Here is a 27,661-nt window from a genome sequence, read left to right as displayed (position 1 = left end):
AAAGCATGATCCTACTATAACCAAAGAATTGGCTTCTCAGGGATCTGTGCAATAACCTGAGGTCAAGTTTCAAACCTGGTAGGGTCAATTCAACCTTTCATCTTTGTGAGGCAGATAAATTGCGAACTGTTATGTTGAGTAATAACATTTGCTATTCATAGAACATCAACACTCACAAAACAAACACACATACACACAGATCTACAGTAGACCCATAAACACACACAAAAATATCTACAGTAGATATGAGCACACACATATCTACAGTAGACATATGAGCACACACATATCTATAGTAGACATATGAGCATGCCCACAGTTAGATCTGTCAGCCTTAGGGTGGTCTTCCCCTAACTTTGTACCTTCCTCCTCTATTTATGCTGATCTTGTTTTTGCTGGCCTTTTAGGTACTTTACCACTTCTAACTGGTGCTAAAATGCATGTGCTCACTCCTTAAAATATGGTAATTTTGAATTATCCCCATTTGGCATATTTAAATTACTTACAAGCCCATGGCAGAGTTGTAATGTGAACCCAGGGCATGTCATTTAAATTCTACTGCTGGGCCTACAGCAGTGGTTGTGCCACCCACTTCTTAAGTAGCCCTTTAAACATGTCCCAGGCAGGCCAAATGCAGCCTGTTGGTGCAGTTTTGAACTGACATGTTGACCTGGCAAAATAAACCTTTTGCCAGCTCCCAAGCTTCCTGTTTTTATAAATATAAGTCACTTCTAGGGTAGACTATGAACAGCAAGCAGAGCAGGATGCAATGCAGTTAAAAAGCAGGACATATAGCTTCAAGTATTATATGTCATTGAAGGCAGCATTCTTACATTTGTTTGTTTTTCACTACTACAAGGCCTACCTCTCCAACAGGATAACATTGGAGTTACTTTTTTTATATTTAATAAGCTGAACTTTCCCATTGCGAAAAGTGTAAACAGTTTGTGTTTGATGTCTTTGGAACTGTAATAAAAAAATCATCTTTTATGGTGAAGATAGATTTTTAAGTACAATTTTGTAGAAATTTGAGGTTTAGAAATTGGCACAAGCACACAATGCCAAAACTGACTGCACCTTTTCAACCTCAGTTCGGTCGTGACCACTATATTCAATAAAAGTGTACAGCATTTATTTTTTGAACATCATAAAAACACTTTTGTTCAAAGTTCAAAATCAGCTTTATTCGGTGCAATACAAGTCACCATAAAAGCAACATTGATTGGTAAAAAATATGATACAGTACATTCATCACTTATTCAACTTAACATTTTAAAAGGAACATTTAAAATATCTTCACCAAGATAAAAAACTCAGTTCGTGATAAAGAGGCCACGAGGCACTATTCATATACACATGGACTGCTACTTTCCATCACACATTTTCCATTGTTAATACATAGAAGAAGAATAGACTACAATTTCTAAAGTGCAAGTGCTAGGGCTAGAATATGAATTAGTAAAAACCATTGACGACATGAAAGGCAATAATTTCTAAATACAGTTAAAATGGTTTCTATTATAAAACAGCATTTCTTGACTTGGCCCTAATTTGACCCTGGATGTCCCCTGGTATTTCTTAATTTGAGTGCAGCTTGTAAGAAACTTGTAATACTAGCCAAGGTCAATGGGTCTTCTGCCCTTTGTAAGTACAGCAGGGCAACCTTGGCTTGTCTAAATTTGCCATTTTTTTAAAAGTCTTATTAGATAACGACGTCTGGGAAAAGAGTAAAAAGGGCATAACAATACAAAATGAAGGGTGTCCTGCGGAGATTTATTATCGCAGCCGCAGGCACCTTTCTGCTCAACTGTAGTGGTATATCCCGATGGGTCCGCTAAAATATGATGAATAAGGTTGAGCCTAAAACGAGTGAACAAGAACCTGTTCTGTCCATTATATATTAAACCAAGATATGGTTCCATGGCAACTACTGTCTTAGTCCTACAGTAGGTACTAGCTAGAGGCTTTCTACCCTCAGTGTTAATTCTTTGCTCTCCAGCTTTTTCCAGGAGCAAATCTTTAATCCTATTCTTGTCTTGGGGTATTATGGTGGATGGATTAGTAAAAAGGTCTGTGCAACCTATACCTTCGAATTATGTTTTTACATATCTCAACCATGGTATGCACATCCCTTTATCCCTGGTCAGGCAGTCTGCTATAATTTGCCGTCCTAATTCTGCGTCCGTATTGGACCATGTCCTAATCCAAGCCATGGCAGGTCTAGTCTGGATTAAATCCTCAATATATGGTCTCCCTAATTCGGCATGGGTGATAAAAGCCGACGAGCTCTGAGGAATTTTAAGGATCTTGCGAAATAATTTATTTTCCTCAACCTGTATTTGTTTAGTCCCAGCAAATCCCCATACTTCTGCTCCATACATTATTTTAGCACAACAGACGGAGCCATAGAGGTGCATGACCTGCTCAGGTGACCAGCGACCCAGCCTCCTTTCATGGCTCATAATTGCTCCTGTTGAAGAAATCAATTTTATGCTCCGTTCTTCAGTTAAAAATCTAAAATTTAAAAGCGCGTCAAATAAAAGACCCAGATAAGAGAAAGTTTTCACTTCTTCTAAGTTATGTGACCCTATGTGGTAAGTGAATTTTCTGCATGGTTTAGCTCCCGCTAACAATACATAGGACTTTGATAGATTAGCTGACAAATCTAGGGTATTCATAAAATCAACAAAACCGTCTATTAGACTCTGCAGACTTTTCGGCGTACGTGCCAAAAGAACCGCATCATCTGCGTACAATAACACTGGAACCGGGCGGTGACCTACCATTGGAGTGTCTGCATTCAAAGTGCACAATGATTTTTCTAGTTCGTTAATGTACAAGGAAAATAAGAATGGGGCCAATATACAGCCCTGTCTTACTCCACTTGTACAACAAAAAGGTCCTGTTGTATCCCCGGCCATGTTATACCGTACCTTTGCAGAGGTTTTCCAATGTAATGCTCTCAGGATATTTATAAGTTCTGGGTCAATTCCCAATCTTGTCATAAGTGCCCATAACTTTTCTCTATTTACGCGATCGAATGCCGCCGAAAGATCCATGAACCCCAGGTATATCGATTGTTCACTGGCTATGGTATATTTTGCCACCAGTACGTAGAGGTTCAGGCATTGATCCGTAGTTGATCTGCCTGTCCTGAAACCATATTGGAAGTCAGAGATTATATGGTGTTCCTCGGCCCAGTCCAATAGGCGGTTTAGAATCATTCTACCTAAAACTTTTGCTGTCACGTCAATCAACGATATAGGGCGATAGCACTGTGGGTCGTCTTTTTTACCTTTTTTAAAAATGGGTACTATTATTGCTGTGGACCAAGAGCGTGGCATACCCACTTTGATGGCCTCATTAATTACACTAGTCAGAATTGGTGCCCAAAATTCTACCTTATATAAAAACAAATCAGGTGGTATACCGTCTGGGCCAGGTGCCTTATTTTGTGTAAGCCTCAGAATTCCAATTTTAACTTCACCAATAGTAAATTCGATCTCTGCCCTCCATGGGCACAAGTCCTCTTCCACGAGAGAGTTTGCGGATGAGAAATTATACAGACTTTTGAAATGAGTTGACCACTGCTCGGGGAGGATGGTTGTGCCAATTACTGGCGCTGCGACGTCCTGGAAACAGGGATTATTTATAATTTTCCAGAAAGTACCCTGATCTCGTTTTTCCGCGGCTTCCCTTAAAGTTTCCCATGTGTGTGACTGTAAGGCAAGTCTTCTACATTTTACAGCCTTTTTATAAGCAGCCCTACATTTGGCAATTTGCATTTTATCTCTTGGTCTCTGTTTCAGACTTTTTTTAAAATCCTTCTGTGCTCGTGAACAGTCTTTATTGAACCATCTAGGCACATTATTGTGTTTCACTGAACGAGTGGATTTTAATAGTCTGTTTATGTGATTGGACAGTGACTCGAATGCATTTATCACATCCAAACCTCCAGATAGGGGGTCATTACATGTTTCGAACTCTTTTCTCCCATTCGAGATAAGGGTTTCATAAAAGGCAGCTCCATCAATACAGGACCATCTTAATCGTCTCCCCTGATCTGTTACTTTCTCAAGAGTGCCTTTCTGTGGGCCTCTTCTATCTTTAGGGGCTGACTGATTTTTAATCACAAGCGTTAATGGGTTGTGGTCACTAAATATACTCCAGTCCGTGGTCCTCTCTTTTATCCACTGCCAGAATATTTTTGAAACTAATATAAAGTCTATCGTTGAGCTACATTCTCTTCCTTTAAAAGTTATTGGGGCACCATTTCCTTCTTCCACTGATACCAAGTCAAGCGTGTATTTTAGTGAGTGGGTTTTCACGATTTTTTCTAACTCCTTCCCTTCCTTGGTATGTTCAAGGTGCAGACCATTTGTTATGGTACACCCAGACCACGAGCCCCTACGGAATTTTACATTTGGGCACAGGTGACAATTTAAGTCGCCCACTAGAATAATGCAAGGGGCCGCTGTGGAATTACCCTGCTCCATTGCACTGATTAAATGGCTATTTAGGTCACATAATATTGAGCCTTCTTTACTATGGGTAATGGCATTATAAAAGTTAACTAAAATAATGCACATTTTATTTATTTTAAGGCTTAGGCCCTGGATATGATGGGAATTCCAATTCAGATTGGTCCACACACCTTCCAATCTCAAGTCCACATAGGTGACCAATCCACCACTAGCTCTACCCATAACTGATTTTTGTGCCGGCACAAAAAAACACCCATACCCTTCTAACTGAAAAGAATTGTAATCCACCGCCCAAGTTTCCTGGAGACATATCACTTGAAACCTTGCTATATATTCCCTCCACTCAGGGTTATCAAATTTTGAGGCGAGGCCCGCTATGTTCCAGGAGACTAATCCCAAATCATCAGTTAGCAATTTCTCATTAGTAGTTATATTGGTAATCATGGGAATGGTTAGTCAATCAACCTCCTCCAGACCAGAGAGTGTCGCAAACTGATTTGAGGTTGGGACATTAAACGTTAAACTTGTCGTTGGCCGAGAGTTTGGGCGTGTTAAACACTCATCTCTGTCTACCAGGGTCTTAGGATAAAAATAACTCAGATCATGTGTGGCTATACCTCCCCCCCGGCACCCCGGGTACCAGTCTCTAATATGGTTTACCACTCTATAATCCCTAAAGTTAACAATGACTGCATCTCCCTTTTCATTTTTGGGGCGTCGTCCCACCCATCCTAACCTTCTGACGTGAAGAATTTCCCCGTCTAAATTTGTGGGTAGTGGCCTGTTCACTCTGAGCCAGTGCATTACCTTATTTTTAAGGGTCTGGTGGCCTTCATAATTTCCATGTGCTAGCTCGGGTACCTTTGTGAGTACAATGACGTAGGGTTCAGCTTCTGGTGGAAGATCTATATGCTGGGGTGATCCCTCATGATTTCTATCTATGCGTTCTCGCCCACTCATCTTATCACACTCAGTATTCTTCTTGTTTACGAGCCCACTGTCTATATCCTTTCTTAAGTCCGGGATCATCTTCTGTGTGGCCAGGCTAGTCTCCCTAGGTATAGGGGTTGACTTTACACTGCTTGTGTGATTAACTGAATTGGCCGCTGGCTCAGATACTGGACCTAGAGGATTCAGCGTGCACATTCTCACAGCTATTTCTCCCAGTGCTTTGGCATTAGCCGAACTATTTTCTTCTATTAACACTAGCTGTTCTGTCATCCTCTTTACCCTTTCTGCAAGGGGTAACAACAAAGATGTAATTAATTTTTCTATGTCACTAAATAGTTCTTGATAGGGGTGTGCTGCCAGACTATCTGTGTTAATTTTAGGCTGACCATGGTCAATTGGGCTTATGACGCTAGTGGAATTATTTGATGTTTTAACCCCACCTTTTTTGTTATCAGTGCCGCGAGTCCTTATTTGCTTTACGCTACTGGGCAGTGAGTCTTTTTTTTTACTTGTCCTATTTGTCTTTGTGGAAGTCTTATTTGCCTGAGTCTGGCCCTCAGTGTGGTGTTCAGATTCTGTCCCTGTGCCATTATCTATAGTGACAGTATCATTCAAGCTTATTTGAGTATCTATCTGTATATGAGGCTGTGAGATAACATTTGTATCCCCTGTTTGTTCAGGGTGTGTAATGCAACAAGTGTTGTGTGATGGTGTAGTTACAAATTGAATGGCCCCCAACGAGGAGCGTTTCCTCTGTAATTCAGTTGAGATGCGTCTTTCAGTGTGCACTATTTCGCGCTCTAACAGTGAGGCTGCCCTAGTAATAAATTGGTCTAGGGTACCCCTAACAGATCCTCCCACCGATGATTTCCTATTCGAGCTAAGCCTAGTGTTCATCATGTATAATATATAAACCAAGGGCCTCCAATCTAAAGCAAGGGTCCGATAATACTTAAAATACTAAAACTTTACGGTGGTGTCCCCCCTTAAGGGGTGGCTCCCCCGTACTTTTGACCCTACTTGATAAACTTTAAATAACTACTTCAGATTTGGGACCCCGGGCATTCAGGCTCAAACACACGTTTGCCCCGATCTTTTAGCACATACGTACTTACAAATCACTGTCCAGCAATACACGTTAGAGGATATGCCCAGCCCAGCCTTCTCCGGCCTTTGACGGGCAAGGACGGGCCCGCCCTTGGCCCGGGCTTCGCCCGGGCGCTGCCCGCGCGCGTCCCGCGCTGCGGGAGGCGCACCGGCCTTTTAACGAGTGTCCCGCCTCAATTAGCTGTGTGGGCGTGGTTGTTGCTGTGGACTCTGGGAGTCGTAGTTTCTGGCCAATTCACCGCCGCTCCACTCGCGGTTTTCAGGCAGAATGTCAGGGCACTAGCATCAAGGGCTCAGCCGTTCCCCTCACGGCAGGATAGTTCTCTTCCAAGCGCGTCCCGCGCTGCGGGAGGCGCACCGGCCTTTTAGCGAGTGTCCCGCCTCAATTAGCTGTGTGGGCGTGGTTGTTGCTGTGGACTCTGGGAGTCGTAGTTTCTGGCCAATTCACCGCCGCTCCACTCGCGGTTTTCAGGCAGAATGTCAGGGCACTAGCATCAATGGCTCAGCCGTTCCCCTCACGGCAGGATAGTTCTCTTCCAAGCGCGTCCCCTTTTGTTTGTCACACCAACATGCAAAACAAATCATAAATGTTCTTCCCTCCCACTCACATCAACTAATAAACAACAGTGGGTACACACAAAACAATGTACAAAATACATTCACATTTGTATACAAAAACAAAATTATATGCAATAATGAATCTGTCCCATTTTCAATTTCCGTAACAAGAGATGTAAAAATAGAATATGCATAACACTACAATATATTCATAAGCTCTTGATCCATGGACGGTGCCCCCCTAACACAAGACTAATGAAACCAGGTGAAGTTATTTTTCACTTTACAATTGTTAATTCCCCTGGTTCTCAGTGTCACTCTTTTTTGGTCGTTGGGTGTGCAGATGCTTGTCTATGCGTTTCAAACCCACTGCACAATTTTTTGGGTTCTCCTCATGACACAGAACTGCTATCTTCTCTACAACACACAATCAAAAACAATATGTTACAAATTACTATGTACATAGTGATGCGGTGGATCGAAAATAACTCCGCATGGACACCATATTTACTTCATGAAACTTGGAGCATTGGACCAACACAATGGTCAAATTCCTTTGTCTGAAAAATATGTGTATATTTATCGGTCACATTACCTATGCACTCCAATACTGCCAACAACAAAATCCACAATGTGGGAATTTTTAATACTTACTATGAAGGGACTGACATCCCTCCTTTATGTCACAGTCCCTGATTTAATTCCAACACCACATTCAGGCAAGAAGGATTAATATATAACAAAAGATATATGTTGTCATCACTATAAACAAGTCAGCACGCCCGGTATGCTGTTTTCAATTGACCTGTACGAAGTGTGTAACTACCCGTGTGGCCGTGGCAACCTAAATTATCCATTCCAATACAAACAACCATAAAGCAATGCTTGTAATTGCCTGGGCTTGTTTCACTGAACAAACGGACAGAAAAGCGGGCACCACATGAAAACTCGAACACATTCATACTAGCTGACTCATGTTGTAAATGGACATTTTCTAGCTATGGAAGACTGGCTTCACACTCACTCTCAGTGGGTGGAAATCATGTGTTTCTACGGAAAGGAGAAAAATGAATTTTACTTATACATCTTTAATCAGTCATCCCACGTCGGTCTTTGTTAACTGACTCAGTAACCCATGGCCGGTTGAAACTGTCAGCAGACGACTTCCAATTGGGCCATTGTCCCACCCACATATCCTGCAATTTTGGTCCCTGAGAGAGGAATCCCGGTTCTTTATCTATTACCAAAATTGCACTAAGATCCAGTATCACCAACAGGATGCCCAATTACGAGCATTTCTTTATGGCTGTCGGAAAGCAACATTGGGGGCCCCTGCAGGGTCCCCTTGCAACAATGGCCTCTGTTTGTTGACCGGGGGGCACATATGGTGCCCCCTGTCAGTATCTGCACTGAGTGGTGCCTGCCAGGTGGTGCAGGGATTAACAAAAACTCCCATTTCCCTATGGGAGCTTGTGCTGCGGCTGGTTTCCGACCGCAGCACAAGAGCCCATTGGGAAATGGGAGTGTGCAACCGCACCATGTCCTGTCACATCCTAGTACTGTGGTTGGGACTGCCGAACTGAGGTTGGTCGGTCCCAATTCCGCAATGGTGTCAGGCGGATGTGAGTCTGCCCGACATTGTAATTGGGCTCTTTATATCAGCACTTTCAGTGCTCCATTTGTGAAAGCAATCTTACAATGCCACATACATGTCATCTTAGAAGGTGTACTGATCCACACTTGCTAGTGCAGTTCCCAAATGCCTCCATTCAACGAAGCAGTCTCTTGAAATCACAGGGTCACTGTCTCATAAGAGGCACCATATCAATCTTCAAGGTACAATTTGTGGTGCATGTCTGGTTTACAGAAACAATGTCATAACCTGGCATGCTTGCAATCTGAGGGGCAGAGAATTGTACTTGATGGCCGCTCACTCTGCATTACATCATTGTTATTGTTCAGAATAGTTCCACACTGTGTAGGCTGTCCCATGGGCTGATCCTAATTAACCCCTTCGCTGCTAGGCCTTTTCCCCTCCTGTGCTAAGCCTTTTTTGGGCTATTTGGGGAAGTGCGCGCTTAGGCCCCTGTAACTTTTTGACCACATTAGGTATCCACGCCAAATTTGCGTCCTTTTCTTCCAACATCATGGGGATTCTAAAGGTACCCAGGGTTTGTGGATTCTCCTAGAGGGTTCCCAGAAATTAGTCAAAATACAGCAAAATATTGTTTTGTTTGTGAAAAATGGGAACAATTGGCTGCAAATGAAAGCGTCTGAGTTTTCTCTGCAAATGGTATCAAAAAAGAGTTTGTGGGGCTGAAATCACCATTTCTCCAGCTTTTAGGGAATGACAGATTTTTGTCAGCAATCCAACATTTTTTTCACAGTTTTGGCATTTTTCTGGGACATACCCTATTTTTGCTATTTTTTGTGCTTTCAACCTCCTTCCAGTTAATGGTAGAAATGGGTACAAAAGCAATAATGGATCCTGGAAAGCTATACATTTTTGAAAAGTAGACAAAATTCTGAATTCAGCAAGGGGTCATTTGTGTAGATCCATCAAGGTTTCTTCATAGAAACTAACAGTTAAATATAGGAAAAATCAAAAATCAGTTGAAAAAAGCAGCCTTTTGTGTCAATGTTTTCACCTGTAACTTCTTCTAATTATGACATCTCTTTGAAAGCAATGTACCATTACATCCGCTGGACCTTCCTGGTTGTGGGGCTATATAGGACTTGTAGGTTCACCAAGAGTCCAACGATTCCAGAGTAAAAAACTGAGCAGCATTTTGTAATGGTTTTTTTATTATGTTCCGGGTATATAGCAATTATTGTGGGAAAATGTGTACATGGAAAATTCGGTATGAAAGACACCTATGTATTTCTGAAATGGGAACAAATTACAGAGTTTAGAAACAGTGCATATTTGCATATTTTCGAAATTGGGAATACTCATACTAGCATGAGAATTATTTGTCATTTTTCAAAATGACTTTTTTTTTACACAATGTCTTTCATTTGGAAGGGAGAAATGCATCAAAAATCAATAGGTAATAACAGTTGCTTTACAAACCTGAACTACCCTAAGTCTCCCGATAAAAATGGTACCTCACTTGTGTGGGTGGGCATAGTGCCCACGACAGGAAGTGGCTCAAAAACTAACGTGAACACACCACATTTTCACAATGAAAATTTACACATTTTTTGCGAAGAGTCTAGCAATAGTTTTTTAACCCTAGCTCTGCCGGCACCTAGAGAAACCTATACATTTTTGAAAAGTAGACACTCAGGGGAATCCAGGATGGGGTGACTTGACTGCCTCCCACCATGATCTGTTACCCAGAATCCCTTGCAAACCTAAAAATTGACAAAAAAAACACTTTTCCTCCACATTTCTGTGGTGGAAGGTTCTGGAATCTGCGTGGATCCATAAATTTCCACCCACCCCATGTTGCCCAAAGTCTTACGAGAAAAATGGTACCTCACTTGTGCAGGTTGGCCTACTGCCCGCGACAGGAAATTGCACAAAATGCAATGTGGTCACACCTCAATTTCGTAGTGAAAAATGACCCTTTTTTGGCAAAGTGCCTAGATGTAGTTTTTGAACCCTAGCCCTGCCGGCACCTAGGGAAACCTAGCAAACCTATATATTTTTTAAAAATAGACACCCAGGGGAATCCAGGATGGGGTGACTTGAGTGCCTCCCACCAGGGTCTGTTACCTAGAATCCCTTGTAAACGTAAAAAATTGACAAAAAAAAACACATCTTCCCCACATTTCTGTGATGGAAATTCTGGAATCTGCGTGGATCCACAAATTTCCACCCACCCCGCGTTCCCCAAAGTCCTACGAGAACAATGGTACCTCACTTGTGCGGGTCGGCCTAGTGCCCGCGACAGGAAACGGCGCAAAACGCAATGTGGTCACATCTCAATTTTGCAGTGAAAAATGACCCTTTTTTGGCAAAGTGCCTAGCTGTAGTTTTTTAACCCTAGCCCTGCCGGCACCTAGGGAAACCTAGCAAACCTATATATTTTTGAAAACTAGACACCCAGGGGAATCCAGGAGGGGGTGACTTGAGTGCGTCCCATCAGGGTCTGTTACCCAGAATCCCTTGCAAACCTAAAAAATTGACAAAAAAAACATATTTTCCCCACATTTCTGTGATGGAAATTCCGGAAACTGCGTGGATCCACAAATTTTCACCCACCCAGCTTCCCCAAAGTCCTACGAGAAAAATGGTACCTCACTTGTGCCGGTCGGCCTACTGCCCGCGACAGGAAACGGCGCAAAACGCAATGTGGTCACACCTCAATTTTGCTGTGAAAAATGACCCTTTTTTGGCAAAGTGACTAGCTATAGTTTTTTAACCCTAGTTCTGCCGGCACATAGGGAAACCTAACAAACTCATACATTTCTGAAAACTAGAGACCTGGGGGCTTCCAGGGAGGTATGGCTTGCGTGGATCCCGCAACATTTACTTACCCAGAATCCCCTGCATACCTCAATTTTATCTGAAAAAATCACTTTTTTCACACATTATGGTGTGGGAAAGTTGTGGAATCACCGGGCTCACACTAATTTACCAGCACCCAGCATTCCCCCAGGTCTCCCGGTAAAAATGATGCCTCACTTGTGTGGGAGGCCCAAGTACCCGCGGCAGGCAAGGGCCCAAGACGTAGTGAGGCGACATCAAAATGGCCTATCGCAAAACCACCTGGTTTTGCAAGGGGGGTCACTTGAGATTTTGGCCCAGTGCTCGGCGGCCATCTAGGGAAACCTACCAAACCTATACATTTCTGAAAACTAGACACCCGGCGGCTTCCAGGGAGGTATGGCTTGCGTGGATCCCTCAACGTTTCCTTACCCAGAATCCCCTGCAAACCTCAATTTTAGCTGAAAAAAGCACTTTTTTCACACATTTTGGTGTGGGAAAGTTGTGGCATCACCGGGCTCACACAAATTTACCACCACCCAGCATTCCCCCAGGTCTCCCGGTAAAAATGGTGCCTCACTTGTGTGGGAGGCCCAAGTACCCGCATCAGGCAAGGGCCCAAAACGTAGTGAGGCGACATCAAAATGGCCTATTGCAAAACCACCTGGTTTTGCAAGGGGGGTCACTTGGGTTTTTGGCCCGGTGCTCGGCGGCCATCTAGGGAAACCTACCAAACCCATACATTTCTGAAAACTAGACACCCGGCGGCTTACAGGGAGGTATGGCTTGCATGGATCCCCCAACGTTTCCTTACCCAGAATCCCCTGCAAACCTCAATTTTAGCTGAAAAAAGCACTTTTTTCACACATTTTGGTGTGGGAAAGTTGTGGCATCACCGGGCTCACACAAATGTACCACCACCCAGCGTTCCCCCAGGTCTCCCGGTAAAAATGGTGCCTCACTTGTGTGGGAGGCCCAAGTACCCGCGGCAGGCAAGGGCCCAAAACGCAGTGAGGCGACATCAAAATGGCCTATCGCAAAACCACCTGGTTTTGCAAGGGGGGTCACTTGGGTTTTTGGCCCGGTGCTCGGCGGCCATCTAGGGAAACCCACCAAACCCATACATTTCTGGAAACTAGACATCCGGCGGCTTCCAGGGAGGTATGGCTTGCGCGGATCCCCCAACGTTTCCTTACCCAGAATCCCCTGCAAACCTCAATTTTAGCTGAAAAAAGCACTTTTTTCACACATTTTGGTGTGGGAAAGTTGTGGCATCACCGGGCTCACAAAAATTTACCACCACCCAGCGTTCCCCCAGGTCTCCCGGTAAAAATGGTGCCTCACTTGTGTGGGAGGCCCAAGTACCCGCGGCAGGCAAGGGCCCTAAAACGTAGTGAGGTGACATCAAAATGGCCTATCGCAAAACCACCTGGTTTTGCAAGGGAGGTCACTTGGGTTTTTGGCCCGGTGCTCACCGGCCATCTAGGGAAACCTACCAAACCCATACATTTCTGAAAACTAGACACCCAGCGGCTTCCAGGGAGGTATGGCTTGCGTAGATCCCCCAACGTTTGCTTACCCAGAATCCCCTGCAAACCTCAATTTTAGCTTAAAAAATCACTTTTTTCACACATTTTGGTGTGGGAAAGTTGTGGAATCACCGGGCTCACACAAATTTACCACCACCCAGCATTCCCCCAGGTCTCCCGGTAAAAATGGTGTCTCACTTGTGTGGGAGGCCCAAGTACCTGCGGCAGGCAAGGGCCCAAAACGTACTGAGGCGACATCAAAATGGCCTATCGCAAAACCACCTGGTTTTGCAAGGGAGGTCACTTGGGTTTTTGGCCCGGTGCTCGGCGGCCATCTAGGGAAACCTACCAAACCCATACATTTCTGAATGAATACACAAAAAATTAAATAAGGTCTTCCATGTCTACACATGATGCAGCAATTTGTTTGATCCAAATAGTACAAAGAAGAAGACTGGTCATCTAAATTGTGTTCATGGCTATGAGCCAGAGCCTCTAGTCAAAGATCCCATGATATTGTGCCCAAGTATCGCACACCCCTGAAGTTTTCATTGACATCCTCTTGCTTCATAGGCTTCACAAGTTCCTTTGATTCCTCGAACGCACTGAAAGTTTGATGTGAGGCCACCATCTTCTAGATGGCAACTCACTAAATCTTGACACAGAATCCAAAAGCAGGAGTTCGTTTAAAAAAAAAAAAACTGATGCCCCCTACATCATGGAAGCAGTCTATTAGAGTGTGGGCTGGTTATTTTTTTGTCTTTGTAATCACCAAGCAGATAGAATATACTCTACATAGGATGAGGAGTCTGATGGCATTAAAGCGAGGTCCCTACTCCATCAAGCTATCCGTATAAGTTTCCTGACAACACAATTAGTGGGGGCACCACTGTTGGAAAACTGACCTCCCGCCTTACTCAAAATATAGTGGGCAGGCAGAGGGTTTTGGGGGCAGTGAACTCTTTCATGTTTGGGATGGAGTACCCTGTCTGTCAAACTCTAAATTATGCTCTAAGGCCAAATACCCCTTTAGGATAAATGATTGATCAGTGAGCAAAGACTCAGATAGGTCCAATAACATAAGTATGGTAATTGCAATAGACTTTGGTCCACAGGTGTAGCCACCGTTGATAACCTTAGTATATTTCACAATGATCTGTCCCCTATTAACCCACACAAACATTTGTATCGACAATTCACAAATCTAATTCAACCTTAAAGCTTTAAACGAAAAAATAGTTGGGTAAATATTCAATATCCGTTACAGATCTAACAGCCAAAGTTAAATACAAAACTATTGTACTCATGATACATTTTAAATAGCTGTGTTAATTTCCTAAGAGAGCATTGAGAATATGATGCTGACATTTTATATCACAGGAAGTTTACATTTTGTATTTTGAAGATGGACAATATAGGAGAGCATATGTCATTGCCTTTTCTACACGGTGGAAAGTTGGTAAAAGCAAATGCAAATGACTGTCTAATTTAATCTACCTTGATTTTTTATCTTATGGCAGAGGGGGCTTTTGACCCCACCTTTTTCTTCAGCAAAGCGGTATCCAATGTCATATGTTCCGTGGTCTTTGGAAATCGGTTTGACTATGAAGACAAGAAATTTCTTTCTCTGCTCCAGCTGTTGAATGAGAACACCCGCTTTGCCAGCTCCTCCTGGGGAGAGGTAAGGTTATGGAAAGCATACCGATTAACTATTATTTACTGGGTTAGAATTTCACACCGGATTGTAAATCTGACAGCTGTATGCTACCAAAAATACTATATTTTCATATCTATTCAGGGGATTTGAAGCCATTTCTTGAGACAAGCCTTAATACAGTATCAAACCACATATTACTATGCCGCCTTCCCATTACAGCTACAGAGTGAAGATCACAGAGTTCTAATAAAGAATTAGAATTTGCACCAATTTCACAGAATGTGTCTGCATTGGAAGACAGAAGGCAGCTTTAGAATCATTCACTCTTCTGTACAAAAGGCTGACTGAATATGTTCATGAAATGTTTCCTATCTCTGCTGCTGTATGTTCCTGAAATAAATGAGTGCCTCAAAACATTTCTTTTCATGTGTTCATATTATATACTTAAATAATTCCTAGGCTGAGAAAATAGTCTAGTCTATGAGTTTTTAAACAGTGTCCTAGTTGTTTTGGAAAATGTATGTTATTTTAAAATATTCTGTAAATAATTAGCTTTGAATTAGCAGGTAATATTGAAGACAGAACGGCATTTTAAGCAATATATATTTTCAAGTATGCATTATCATTTCCTTATATTCAACTGATAATAAAAATTATTTTGAAACCAGTGCACATTCATGCAACTACTGACAAGACTGGAATTAGGAGTGATTAAAAGTTACACAAACAAATGTCCAAACAGCAGTTCCCTAAGAGGGCCTCACTACCGATTGAAGCACACATCTATACATTTCAAATATTTTATCTGTCTGTAAATAACTTACTGCACCGCTAACAAAATCTACTCCTATGCATTTAAATGGAATATTAAACAACCTTCGATGTCTTCAAGAATCCAACTATTTTTAAAATTAGGGTCATATTGAGTGGCCCAAAAATGGGTATCCTGAGTAAAAAAATGTGACTAGGGGATGCTGGACTTAAGTAGGGATCTCTCCCTTTAATTGTTTTAGCCCCTTTATAATATAATGTGCCTCAAGTGACTAAAATCCTATTCCCACTCACATTTTACCAAGCTGATTTCTGCATTAACACCCCAATGTTCATTTACTTCAGCCTGCTACAGAGGACAGGGCTTAAGTTCAACAGCTGCTATTCCAGAAAAATGTCATTCACTAGTGGCTCACATTTGTCTTGAATACAGAATGTTCACACTCTAGTTGTTCAATATAACTCTGTGGTGAAGCTACAATAGATCATGGAGAGTCAACCAACAGAGTAGTGGTGGTGTTGAAGAGCATGTTTTACTCAGCAAGCCAAAAATAATTTTAACATGGATGAGGAAGATATTTGTGAATTTATAGGAAATATGCCCTCACTTTAGCTTTCCACACCTACATTTCTCTGCCAAAATAAAACACCTCATTTTTACTGTCATGGCAAATGCTTTCTGTTTTACAGCTTTGATTTCAGCAACATGGCACTGAGATGTGACTCCATTTGTCAAAATAGGGAATGTTATTGGTCTAGCTCCTATTGAAAGTTATCAAAGGGCATATGTACAAGTCCCTATCGCCACGGAAACGTCACTGTTTCAGACGTTCCTGTAACGACAGGGGCTTCGCCTTCTTTACAAGGCAGAGTTAAGCCACTTAAGGTGCCTTAACGCTGCCTTGTAAATAAGGCCCCATTTCATGCTATGCTTAGCGTGAAAGGGGTGGGTGGTGGGTGTTGCTGCGGGTGTTCCACTGCAACACCCTTTGATTTTGACGCTGCCCCCTATTTACAAGGGTGGCATAAATAGGAGGTAGGGCCAAAATTAAGACCAGGGGAAACCTGGTCTTAACTTGGCGAAACAAGGAGAAATGCTCTATTTCTCCTTGTTTTTGCTTTTTCCATGTGTGCTGCCTCGTGCAGCACACATGAAAAAAAGCAAAATGCCTTGGATTGTTTTTGTGTAGGAAGGTGTCCCTTCCTGTACATAAACAATCTTTAAAACAATGCTATTTTGTAACTTCCATGTGTGCTGCATTAAGCAGCACACACAGAAGTGATAAAATGGCATTTCAAGATTGTTTTAGTGCAGGAAGGGACACCTTCCTACACAGGAACTACCTTCCCCTGCACGCAGACACCCTGGCACTATGGTGCCAGGGTGCCTGCGTTGATGCTAAGCTGCTAAACTTGGCGCCAGTTCAGGGGGAAACTCAAGGCTGCACCATATTCTTGTAAATATGGTGCAGCTTTGCGTTTCTGAAGTGGTGGAGTGAGCTGTTCAGCCATGACGGCTAATGCCTCTCTCTGCAACTTCTTCGTACATATGGCCTCAAATGCTTTACTCAGCATGTACTATTTGGTTGAGGAAAATATTTGAGAATTTGCAGAAAGTGTGTTCTCATTTTAGCTTCTGGAGCACCATTCATAATGTCTTTGAGAAATTCATCAAATCTTAGCACAAGCTCAGCATTTCTAACAAGGTGAAATCATGTTAGAACTGACCACCAAAATTAGTATGATACCACCAACAAATTATTAATTTGTGACTTAAGTTTATTCTCACACTTTAAATGAGTGAGGCTTTTTGTTATGTTCAAAGCCAGGCATTCTCTACAATACATTTGAATGGGACAAAAATGTCAGCCCCATATCACCAAATAAAATCTAACAGGTGTGCTTCTTTAAAACTTTTACCTAAGTAGTAACATGCAGAATACACAATTTATTAAACACTTATATGAATTTGCCCCCATATTTTAAGGGTCTGATTTACAATAGCAATATTATCAAGGGATGAACTCCCAGGTACTTATTGACCAGGTGGTGTAGGGACTTCAGCTTCACCTTGGGACTTACCCCAGGCAATGAATTTACCCTGTCCCTTGGAAAATATTGCTTAAATATTTGCCTTTACTTAAAATGATGGTTGTCCAAATACTAGAGTTGATCTTAAGTTCTATTTTTAACCCTGTTATTCCATAGACCTCTGGCAGAATTTTGCTAGTAGTTTTAGTTGCAGATGTCATCTGGGGCACTATTGACTCCTTAATTTGGGTAGCTGTATCAAGCAGTATAAAGAAAGTAAAGGAGTTAAATTATCTGCCTCCTAGGAGCACCGACTGAATTTGAAAATGGGTTATACTGTGATTTGCCCTTGGCAGCAGGGAGTACCAAGTGAAGAAAGAGGGTAGGGGGGAGAGAATAGAACAAGAGAAAACACAGTTTCAGAGATCAGAAAGGCATTACTTATGCGGAGAAAATGTACTGTTGGGGTTTATTGGGAGCGACTGACACAAATATAAGCCAACCCCCTGAAAAGACATGTCTGCCAGTCTGAGCATAAGAGAGAGGTGATTTCAAGTTAATAAACATTTCTCTCAGAAAGGTGCATTCAAATTGAAAAGTCACCAGTATGACCTTTACTTTTAAAGGCACAGCACTAAATCTGAGGATATCAGTGAGACCTCCTAAAGGTAGAAAATATAGTAGCAGTCTTTTTCTTATAATTAGCATGTGCGTTTTTCAAAGGAGACATTTGGTGTCTATGGCAGAATCAGTTAAACTGTACAGGGATAGTTGTAGTGTCACTATGGTGCACATAGAAAATAAAAATGGAGTTCAAGATAAAGGTAGTAAAACCATTGCTTGGGGTATACTCTTTAAGTAAGTAGTTGGACTGAAATGTATGCATAACCATTATGGTGTTTAAGGATTAAGGAGCCGAATACGATGTTGGGCAGAAAGCCTCCTCCCGACAGTCAGAATTTCCTCGACTGCGTGGGAACACTTCTGACCGACTCGGTCGGTTTACATTCCGTTTACATTCCATCCGACCGATTATGATGTTCGTGGTCGGAACTTAAACCGGATCGGTTCCGACCGGCTCTCGGAGTATCAGTCAGAACCACATCATACACCGCTAAGGCCAGCGTTTCCGTCCTCGGGATTATGAGGTCGGTTTTAACAGTCTTTCTGTGCTGGCCTTTCCAACACAAAAAGGCTGTTGGAAAGACTCTTTGGGGGCCCTAGCAGGGCCCTTTCATTCTGCAGCCTCCGGTTGGGGGCAGAGGGTGGTACCATAGGTATCCCCCTGTAAAACCCTGCAATGTGTGGCAGGCACAATGGGGTGCCTGCATCAGGGTGCAGGGTTTTCCGCACACACCCTATTTCCCGTAGGGGCCTGTGTTATGGTCGTTTGTTGGTTAGAACACAAGCTTCCATCGGGAACAATGGGAATCCAAACCGAACAGTGTTAGTTCGCATCATAATCGGGTGGGCGGAACCGCCGACTGCGAGTCGATCAGTCTCGATTCCAAGACGGTGTCGGGAGGAGGCTTTTCACCCAACATCGTCATGAGCCCCTTAATGATTTATAATTGTGGCGTTGAACATGAAAATAAATTGCAAATCCAAAGTATTGTTGATCTTAACTCCATGTTTTGGGAAATTGAGAAAATAGATGCACATTGAGACACAGTGACGCTATAAGTTGAAGTTGCTGAAGGTGTGTAAACGAAAGAATGTTTAGAAAAAGTCAGGGCTCTGTGCACCTCCTCAACTCTCTAACTACTTTTTTGCCAAATATTTAGGGGCTTATTTATGAGCCCCTTGCGCCAGTTTTGAGCCACTGTTGCATCACTTTTAGTGATGCAGCGGTGGCGTAAATAATGCGCCATGTTGCGCCATATTTACAAAGTGACGCATCTAGGCAGATGCGTCACTTCGTAAGCCCCTGCGCTACATTATACCCCGCAAGAAAGGGTCGTAGGAGTGGCGCAGCGAAATCTATGAGATGCCACTTCTAGGACGCCAATGCGTCACAACCTTACGCTTGCCTCATGGCAAGCGTAAGAGTGACGCAGGCCCTTTCACAAGGGGCTTGCCCCATGTGAAAGGAACATAGTTGGAATTGCGTAGGGCTTCCAACACAACTCCAGCAATGTGCCACTTTTTGCGCTGAAAGATACGTCAGTTATACTGATGTATCTGTACTTCCTTACGACATGATGCGTCATATTGTAAATATGACGCATCATTGGTGTCACAAGGTGGGCGCACTGAAAAGTGGCGCATCACTGCTTTCATGCAGCGATGCGTCACTTCTCGTAAATGAGGCCCTTAGCATTTAGAAGTCTATGTTCTCCTGTTCATTTGATGCCCCATAAAATGGTGAGGAGATGTTATACATTAAACTCCATGGGAAAGAACCTGGTAGTCCCTCTTTCACTATATATATGTTAACAAGTGATGATCTTGATCAGAGTGATGGCCTATTATCCCATTAAATATCTCTTCTCACTTACCAGTATTAATCCTGACCAGAACCACCAACAACGATGTGCCCAGCCCAACTGAGAGGCAAGGCTGCATAGTCACTCGAATACTCCAAAATCCTCAGAAACCAGCCCTGCAATTATATCAAATTACTGATCCACCAGCTCCTTAATTTCAGTATCAGCCAAGCTCGCTGTCCAATTGTAAAATGTCAATGCCTTCCTAATGCTTGTTGGACACTGAACATAAAATCTACATGCCAACAACAAAATCAAGCTGGCATTGCACATGCCAAATTAGGGGCAAATCATGATACATTAGTGGGACACAGAATCAGCATCTGCTGATAGGGCTTTGACACACAGTGAGAACAATGTTTGCACTGTAATGGGTAGACTACACACTGACCACAATCCTTAAACGCATAAAAAGGTAATGGAAGCCCTAGGGCCCTGAGAGGAAATGGACAGAAAGAAGGACTTTGTGCAGCTTCAAAGGAAATTTCACTTTAAAGCCCATGGACACCTTACATTCTACATGGGGAAGACACTAACATCTTTGAAGTTCTCTACGCTGGCACAACCACCTCACAACACCAAACAAAAGCTTAGAAACATCCTTTTTTTCAATGCACCAAAAAGTTCAACTTCAAAATCCAGCTTCACAGACAAACTGTTACAAGGCGGCTTCTTTTGTGATATTTTAACAATGAACATAAATGTTTAACCCCAAACATGGGCAGACCATGCATCACCTTCAACATCACCAATATAGCTACACATCTCCAGTTACTGCTCTAACTTTGATAGGAAAAACTTTGAAACTCTTCAGAAGCTTTGCATAAGCAAAAGAGGAAGAAGAGTGGCTAGCTTTGTTATACAGCATGCAGGCAAGGACTGCACTCAGCATACTGCCAGGTGACTGTGCACCACAGGTTAGAGGATGCAGAGACTTCTCTGGTGTCTTGGTAGTTCTAAGGTAAGAAGGTTGCTCCCTGGTAGCAACCCTGTTTTTCTGGAAAAAAGAATGATAGACGGATCAGGTGTCACTGGCAAAGGCCACAAATAATTGGATGGAAAAAGCTGGTAAGCATAAAACACCTCCTAACAGACTTTATGTCGGAAGATTCTTGAAGATAACTGAAGAAAATCACTCGAGAAGGATGAGCACAACAGGCCAAGACTGGACTGAAGTACAATATCAGACTGAACTGAGAATTGGTGTGAAATTGTTGAAGAAACTACAACTACATTTGAATGCAGAGCTCAAACTTGAACGGGGTGGGTTTTTTGTGAGCTAGTAGGAGTATCTGGTTTGTAGGGTAGCAGTGAAGCTATGGAAAGGTGCCCTGTCCAAAGGATGTCAAATTTGAGGTTTTTATTTGAATCTCTGGTGAACACCAGGGATTCCAGAAAGAAAACAAGTTTAAATTCAAGATGATGGGTTGCCTATTTAATGTCAACAGAGGTTCCCAATTTACAATATTGCTGTGTTCTTCCTTTCATGCCAGTTCCTGTCTTCATATATAAGGGACCATTTGCAAGTGCTGGATAGATTACAATGTATTTGTTCCCTATTTTATGTTTTGCCTTTTAATTTTTGCGTTCGTTTTTTTCCACAATGTTTGCAACCTCATTTTTCTTTGACTGTTCTGGAGTTGTTCACTAGGAGTTTATCTTGACATTTATCTCCTTCCTGATGTCAAGAAGAGTTTGTTGCCTCACTGATATTTCTCAGTTCAATCTTTATTTTCAATCAGCAGCTACAAGATTGCCAAAAGTTGTTTTCCATTGCGTGTTTTTCCTCCTCAGTGTCACCCTTTTAAGGATACACTTGACACCTTTCATGCATACTGTTATGTATGGGTGTCACTCAGGCTGCTGGTTGGTGTAACCATATCATTGGCCAATCAAGGATGTGACCACAAGAGTTCAATACTTCACACATACTATTAAGAGTAGCTATTAACTAAGGGGGTCCTTACATGTTTGCCAATATATATGCCAAACCACTGTTGTGATGGAGGCAGTAGAGCTCCCCCCCGTCCAGCTAGCATATGCACAGTGGATCCAATTTGAGGTGGGGGTAACATGCTGTTAAATCTGTATTGCATGCCTGCATGGTGAAATGTGAAAGGAGAACAAGGTTATGGATGGAATGCTTGAATCAATCTTAGCCGTTGGTGATCGTTTAGAGCTGCACACCTGTCCAATGTTTTTGCCCACCGTGCCACCTTAGTTTGGACCCAGCCATATTCAAATCAGTCTTCATCTTGCTGCAATAGGAAGAGTACAACCTGTACTGCCAGACCAGGTCCTCCTTCAACTGGAACTAAAACAACCCAAGACCAGTTTCACCCTCATTGGGGCTCTTCGGTTGAGTGCAGCGAGGTTCCAGTGGCACAGTGAGAACGGAACCCGCATCTGGGCATTCCCGTCGCACTTAGGGCGGCAACAACAACAAGGTGATGGATGGAATTTCATTATAAGTGGGGCCCTTGATATATTGAAACGTTTTCAACTTTAAGTGGAAGAAAGTCAAGATCTGAGTCAAATGTGGATAGAAAATATATCATTTTAAAGTTAGCTAAGCTAATGAGAATTAGCCAAAGTGCAGTGCACTATAGGGAAAAGCACAAGCCATGAGGACAAAATCCATCTAAGAATGCCCATAAAAAGATACCACAGAGTGGTGCTCCTGGAAAGAAATCCAGCATGTCCTCTGTGTGAGACGTTGGCCTGATATATGCTGTCCACTAGTTCTAGTGGGCACCCTGGATCAGTCCAAACAACCCCTTATTGGTATAGGTTAAAGACAACCTTTATTGAAAGCTATCCTACTGGTAGCTATGGAGAGCAGCCTTCAGGCTAAGTCTTGAAGGAATGTAAAGCAGCTTGTTTTACCAGTCTATAATCTCTTGAATGATCAAATGAAAGGACAAACACACCAGGTATATATTTAAAATATATGTATTCAAGATTAAACACACCCCTCGAGTCTCTTTATGAGGCTAGAGTTCAAAGTACTTAAGTTACAAGTCAGTATTCAACAGTAATAGCACAAATACACGTTTGGGCCCTAGGGGCATACCAAACCATATACCAAAAAAGTGGTATAAGAACCACGACTAAACTAGACACAAGGCCTAGAGCCTGTGGAATCGCTGGGACCCCAAGGAACCACCAAGGTAGTGACCCAGGGGACCCAAGGGGGCCGTGTGCAGTGTGAGAACACAGCCAGGGGTTCCTGTTATCTTTTATGGGCAATGTCGTGGTTGAACATTTAAATATTAAGGACACTTAGAATGGACTCAGGACCAAACCCTTTTAGACTTAGACAGTTCTAGGGCTAGCACCCACGGGAGCACCGGAGTACCCGAGTTACTTCACCCAGGGAAGCCGGGTGCATAGGGGCCTTTTAGTGTCAGGTCGCGTCGTCAATTTCAATGGAAGCTGCTCAGGAAGTGCTGCTGCTGTGAAAAGGAGAAGTGTCCGGATGGATCCAAGCCTGGATCGAAGATGGAAGGAACCTGAAAGCAGAGGGGACAGAGTCTGGGTCACTTGCCAGTGACCAGGGGCACGATGGACCAATGCCCACAGATGTCAGGTGCTTCAGGTGAGTTGACGGGTGTCTTGACTCTTCAGCCACGAGGTCCAGGAGGCGCCGATGATGTCCAGGAGCTGGATTCGAGCTGTCCCACGAAGTCTGTTGAGTGCTGCGGTGTCGGTGACCAGATTGGACCCAACAAGCCTTGGCAACGGCAAGTCTCTTGGAAATAGAGAAAGGACTGTGGATCAGACCAGCAAGGCCGAGGGACTTACCCAGCGAGGGTAAGTCAGGGCTCGTCTGGAGCAATCAGGGAAGCCCAATTAGAAGAGGAGTTGCCTTCGTGGGGATCCACTAGCCAACGGGCTAGCGATCGCGAAGGAGCCTCGAGCGGTCACACTTGAAACTGGTCCATGGGTCACTCGTGAAGTGGAGGCCAGCAATATTCAGTGCAGGAGGTGCTCAAAGCTGGGGCTACTCGGAGCCCAAAGCACAACTTCAAGCAAGACCAGGAAGATGCTGTTGCTGCAAAAGTTCACAGTGTCCAGCTGTCACGGTTCGACGTCACCCACGATAGCCATGGGCCTCAGCTTTGCTGTGGACTCAGGGTAGCCTCGGGGAAGTCTGGAAATCCACCTCTGGTGATGCAAAAACTTTGGCATCCGGCAGGAGCTTCAGCGATGCAGACCGGTCAGTTGCTTCTTTCGTGCCTGCCAAGCAGGGGAGTCACTCCTTGACCCCAAGGGAGATTTCTTCAGTCTTCTAGTCGTGATAGAATGTCGAAGGTCCAAGATTTATGTTGCAGAGTTTCGTCCAGGGTAATCTGAAGTCCTAGGGACTGGGTTCCTATACTTATACCAAGTTTAGGGGATGGACTACCTCTAAGGCCCCACCTATGGGTGGACCTGGGAAGGGGGTGGTTACACCCCTTCCGCTTTGTCCAGTTTCGCGCAAGAGCAGGGGCTGAGTGCCCCTGCAACCGGTTTGAGCTGGGCTATGCACGGGGACTCCTTGTGTGCCCCAGGCAGTGTCTCAAAAGCATTCTCTGAATGCACCCACCTTGCCCCAATGCACATCTGCCTGTCTGGGGAGGTGGTTACACCTCCCTGTGACAGGAAACCTATTGTGCAGGCCTTCCCTGCCGGAGTTTCCCTCAGCAGCAGGAGGCCAGACCCGTGTCTGTGGCAGTGGCATCCATTTTGTGATGCCAGGGCTTTACAAAGTTTTAACCGGTTAGACCAGTGTGAACATGCATGTCTCTCCCTCTAGAAGGCTGGAATGCTACTCCCGCCGCCAGGACTGGTGGGGGGGGTAGTATTCCAAGATGTTTGACACCAAACACAACATGTTTTAATGCAGCCATTCCAAAGTTAGCATTTACCACGAGGTTATAATGCACTTAAGAGTATATGGTATGGCTGTATCACAGAACAGCCATAAGGAAGTATTTCCAAAAGCTGCAGAGGGGCTCAGCTCATGCTTGGGCACCCTCTCACACAAAACCAAGCACTCTGCCTTCAGGATTGTCAAGGCCTGCCATAGGAGTGACTTATAGGTTTATAGGTGGATATGGGTAGCCTATACCACTGTAAGGGGTGCAAGCACCACCTTACCCAGGTTGCAGTAGCAGACCTGTGGTGTCATTTTGGAGTGCTTCCCAGGGGTGGCATAATACATGCTTCAGCCCCTGGTAGGCATCTGAGGTACCTATGCCCTGGGTACATAGTATACCATATACTAGGGGCTTATAAGGCACTCCAGAATCCAATTAGAAATGTACCTAATGTACATGGAAACCATTTTAGAGAGGAAGCAGCTAGGCTGGGGTCCTGATTAGCAGGGCCACAGCCAGACTAAGGTCGAAAAACAGTGAAACACCAGCAAAAAGTGGGGGTACCCATATGAAGCAGATCCTACTCTCCTAAAGACTGCATAACTAAAGTACCAAATCCAAGGAGCTAAATATTCAAAACATAATAAAAAGTAACCAAACCACCACAGTAACACAAAAGGATGTAGTGTTCCACATCACAATGCTGTGCAGATCTTACATTTTTGAAGCCAAGATTACACAATCTGTGATACAACCCATGATGGTGATTTATCATTTGTCCCTCCCCTGATTTACACTTATTTTATCCCCAGCTTTCTATATATTACTTACAACAACTCATCCAAGGACTGTCATACCTGGCATAAAGATATTTAATATCTCATTTCAATGGGGCATTGTTCCCCTCAAGTTCGAACATATGATCATAATTGCTTGCTTCATGTAACTAATTACTAGACCAAAGAAACTTTCCAGATACTGCTTGTACCTCAGCAGAAATCCAAAACACAAAGGGCCAGATGTATGACCATTCAATTTTGCGATTCGCATATTGCTATTGTTTGCGACTCATAATTTTAGACTCCCAAAATAGAATGTACAACAGTGCCTGAGACACTGTTTGCGATTCCCAAATGGGTCACAAGGAACCTGCCTCATTAATATTCATGAGGCTGGTTGAAATTTGCAACCCTTCGAGAATGGCCGTCACAGGGATGGTGGCCTGCTGGGGTCAGCCGACCACCATGTATTTGACTGCTTTTTTAATAAAGCCGCATTTTTTAATGCAGCAAGTTTTCCTTAAAGGAAAATGGGATGCATTTAAAAAAGAAATATGAAACGTTTCAGTTAAATTTTTTAAGAGCAGCCAGTGGTTTGTGGGACAACTGCCTGCTCTTAAAAAAGTTTGAGCCCACATGTACAAAGGGGAATTTGCGACTAGTCTGCTACCAATTTTCCATTGGCGGTAAAATGTGACTGATTTGCAACCATATGTTGGTCGGAAAACATTCGTACATGGCGAGTCGCTATTAGGAAGAGACGCCCTTAGCCCGTCTCTTCCTAATAGAGAGTCAGAAACCCTATTTTACGAGTCAGCAATAGGTTACCGATTTGCAAAATAGGGTTTGTACATGCCACAGACCTATTTAGCGGCCATACATGTGGCCCAATGTCACCAGACAAGTCAGAAAAGTAGTTGTAATGCAAAAACATCTTACAATAATAATCATGCTTAAGACCAACCAATACCTGTGACACAGCCATGAATAATATCAGAAATAAATTGTTTATGGCATTAGATGAATGCCTTCCATCAACCCATGACCTGCTGTACCTATGGTGTCCATGGCAAAAAGACACAGTCTGCAAAAGGTCTTCAAATAGACGAATAATTGGAAAGACATTTTAGTAGCTTCCCATAAGTATATATTACTTGCCCTCTCTGATGGTAGATAGGTGAATATTATTAGAACTGTCATATCTTCAAGAAAAATGACTATTTGGTGTGTAGCAAGTAAAGCATGGTGGGCAGGTAATTTAACAGAGTCCCCAACGCCATGTGGTTTGTCAATGAAGCTAAGATCCACCAGTACCTGGGTGACAGATAAGAGAATTGTTTAAACTATTAGGCAAATTATCATTTTTTCATTTTACATTATTTTTTCTATTATGATAAAAAGCAAAACTCAGCAGTTCAACACACAATAAAAGATTAAATAAATGATAGACTGGTCAGCCTGTGGGAGGTCTTCCCCCAAACTTTTTGGCTTCTCCTTACCTGTTTTGCTGAATTTAATGTTGTTGGTGTTAGGACTCTATAAACATTACAGCTGCTAACCAGAGCTAAAGTGCTTGTGCTCACTCCCTAAAACAAGGTAAAATTGGCTAACACCCAATTGATATATTTAATTTACTTATACGTCCCTAGTAAAGTGGTATACCATTCATACAGGATCGGTAAATGAAATGCTACCAATGGGCCTGCACAATTGTGCCACCCTCTTAAGTAGCCCCATAAAACATGTCTCCCTCCCACCAGCAGCCTGTGTGCAGTTTTAAACTGCCATATTTACACTGCAAAATAAACACCTTCACAATACATTATAGACTGCGCACCCATAGTTGTTCACAATTCAACCATTTTTTTAATTGCTCAAAGGCGTAGTTCCTGGAGTGCAGGCTTAATCTGTGCTCTGTCCCAAAGCACAGGCATGGAAATCCAGATATTCAACTGCTGCGCCATCGCGTGCAGTTCAAACCGCACAGCCAAAAAGGCATGCGTCATGGCAT

At 43.2% G+C, this 27,661-nt stretch overlaps 1 protein-coding gene across 1 annotated transcript in view; it reads left to right on the top strand.

The window, feature by feature from the left end:
* LOC146798114 (cytochrome P450 2C16-like) overlaps nucleotides 1–27,661 on the top strand; it is a 317,969-nt gene that overhangs the window by 148,593 nt on the left and 141,715 nt on the right. Inside the window, exon 4 of the mRNA XM_085625337.1 lies at nucleotides 14,585–14,745. Within this exon, the coding sequence (XP_085481463.1) occupies nucleotides 14,585–14,745 (161 nt within the window). The remainder of the gene's footprint in view (nucleotides 1–14,584; nucleotides 14,746–27,661) is intronic.

The sequence above is a fragment of the Triturus cristatus genome, chromosome 9 (assembly GCF_964204655.1).
Source record: "Triturus cristatus chromosome 9, aTriCri1.1, whole genome shotgun sequence".
NCBI lineage: Eukaryota > Metazoa > Chordata > Amphibia > Caudata > Salamandridae > Triturus > Triturus cristatus.
This window is presented reverse-complemented; position numbering and strand designations above follow the sequence as displayed.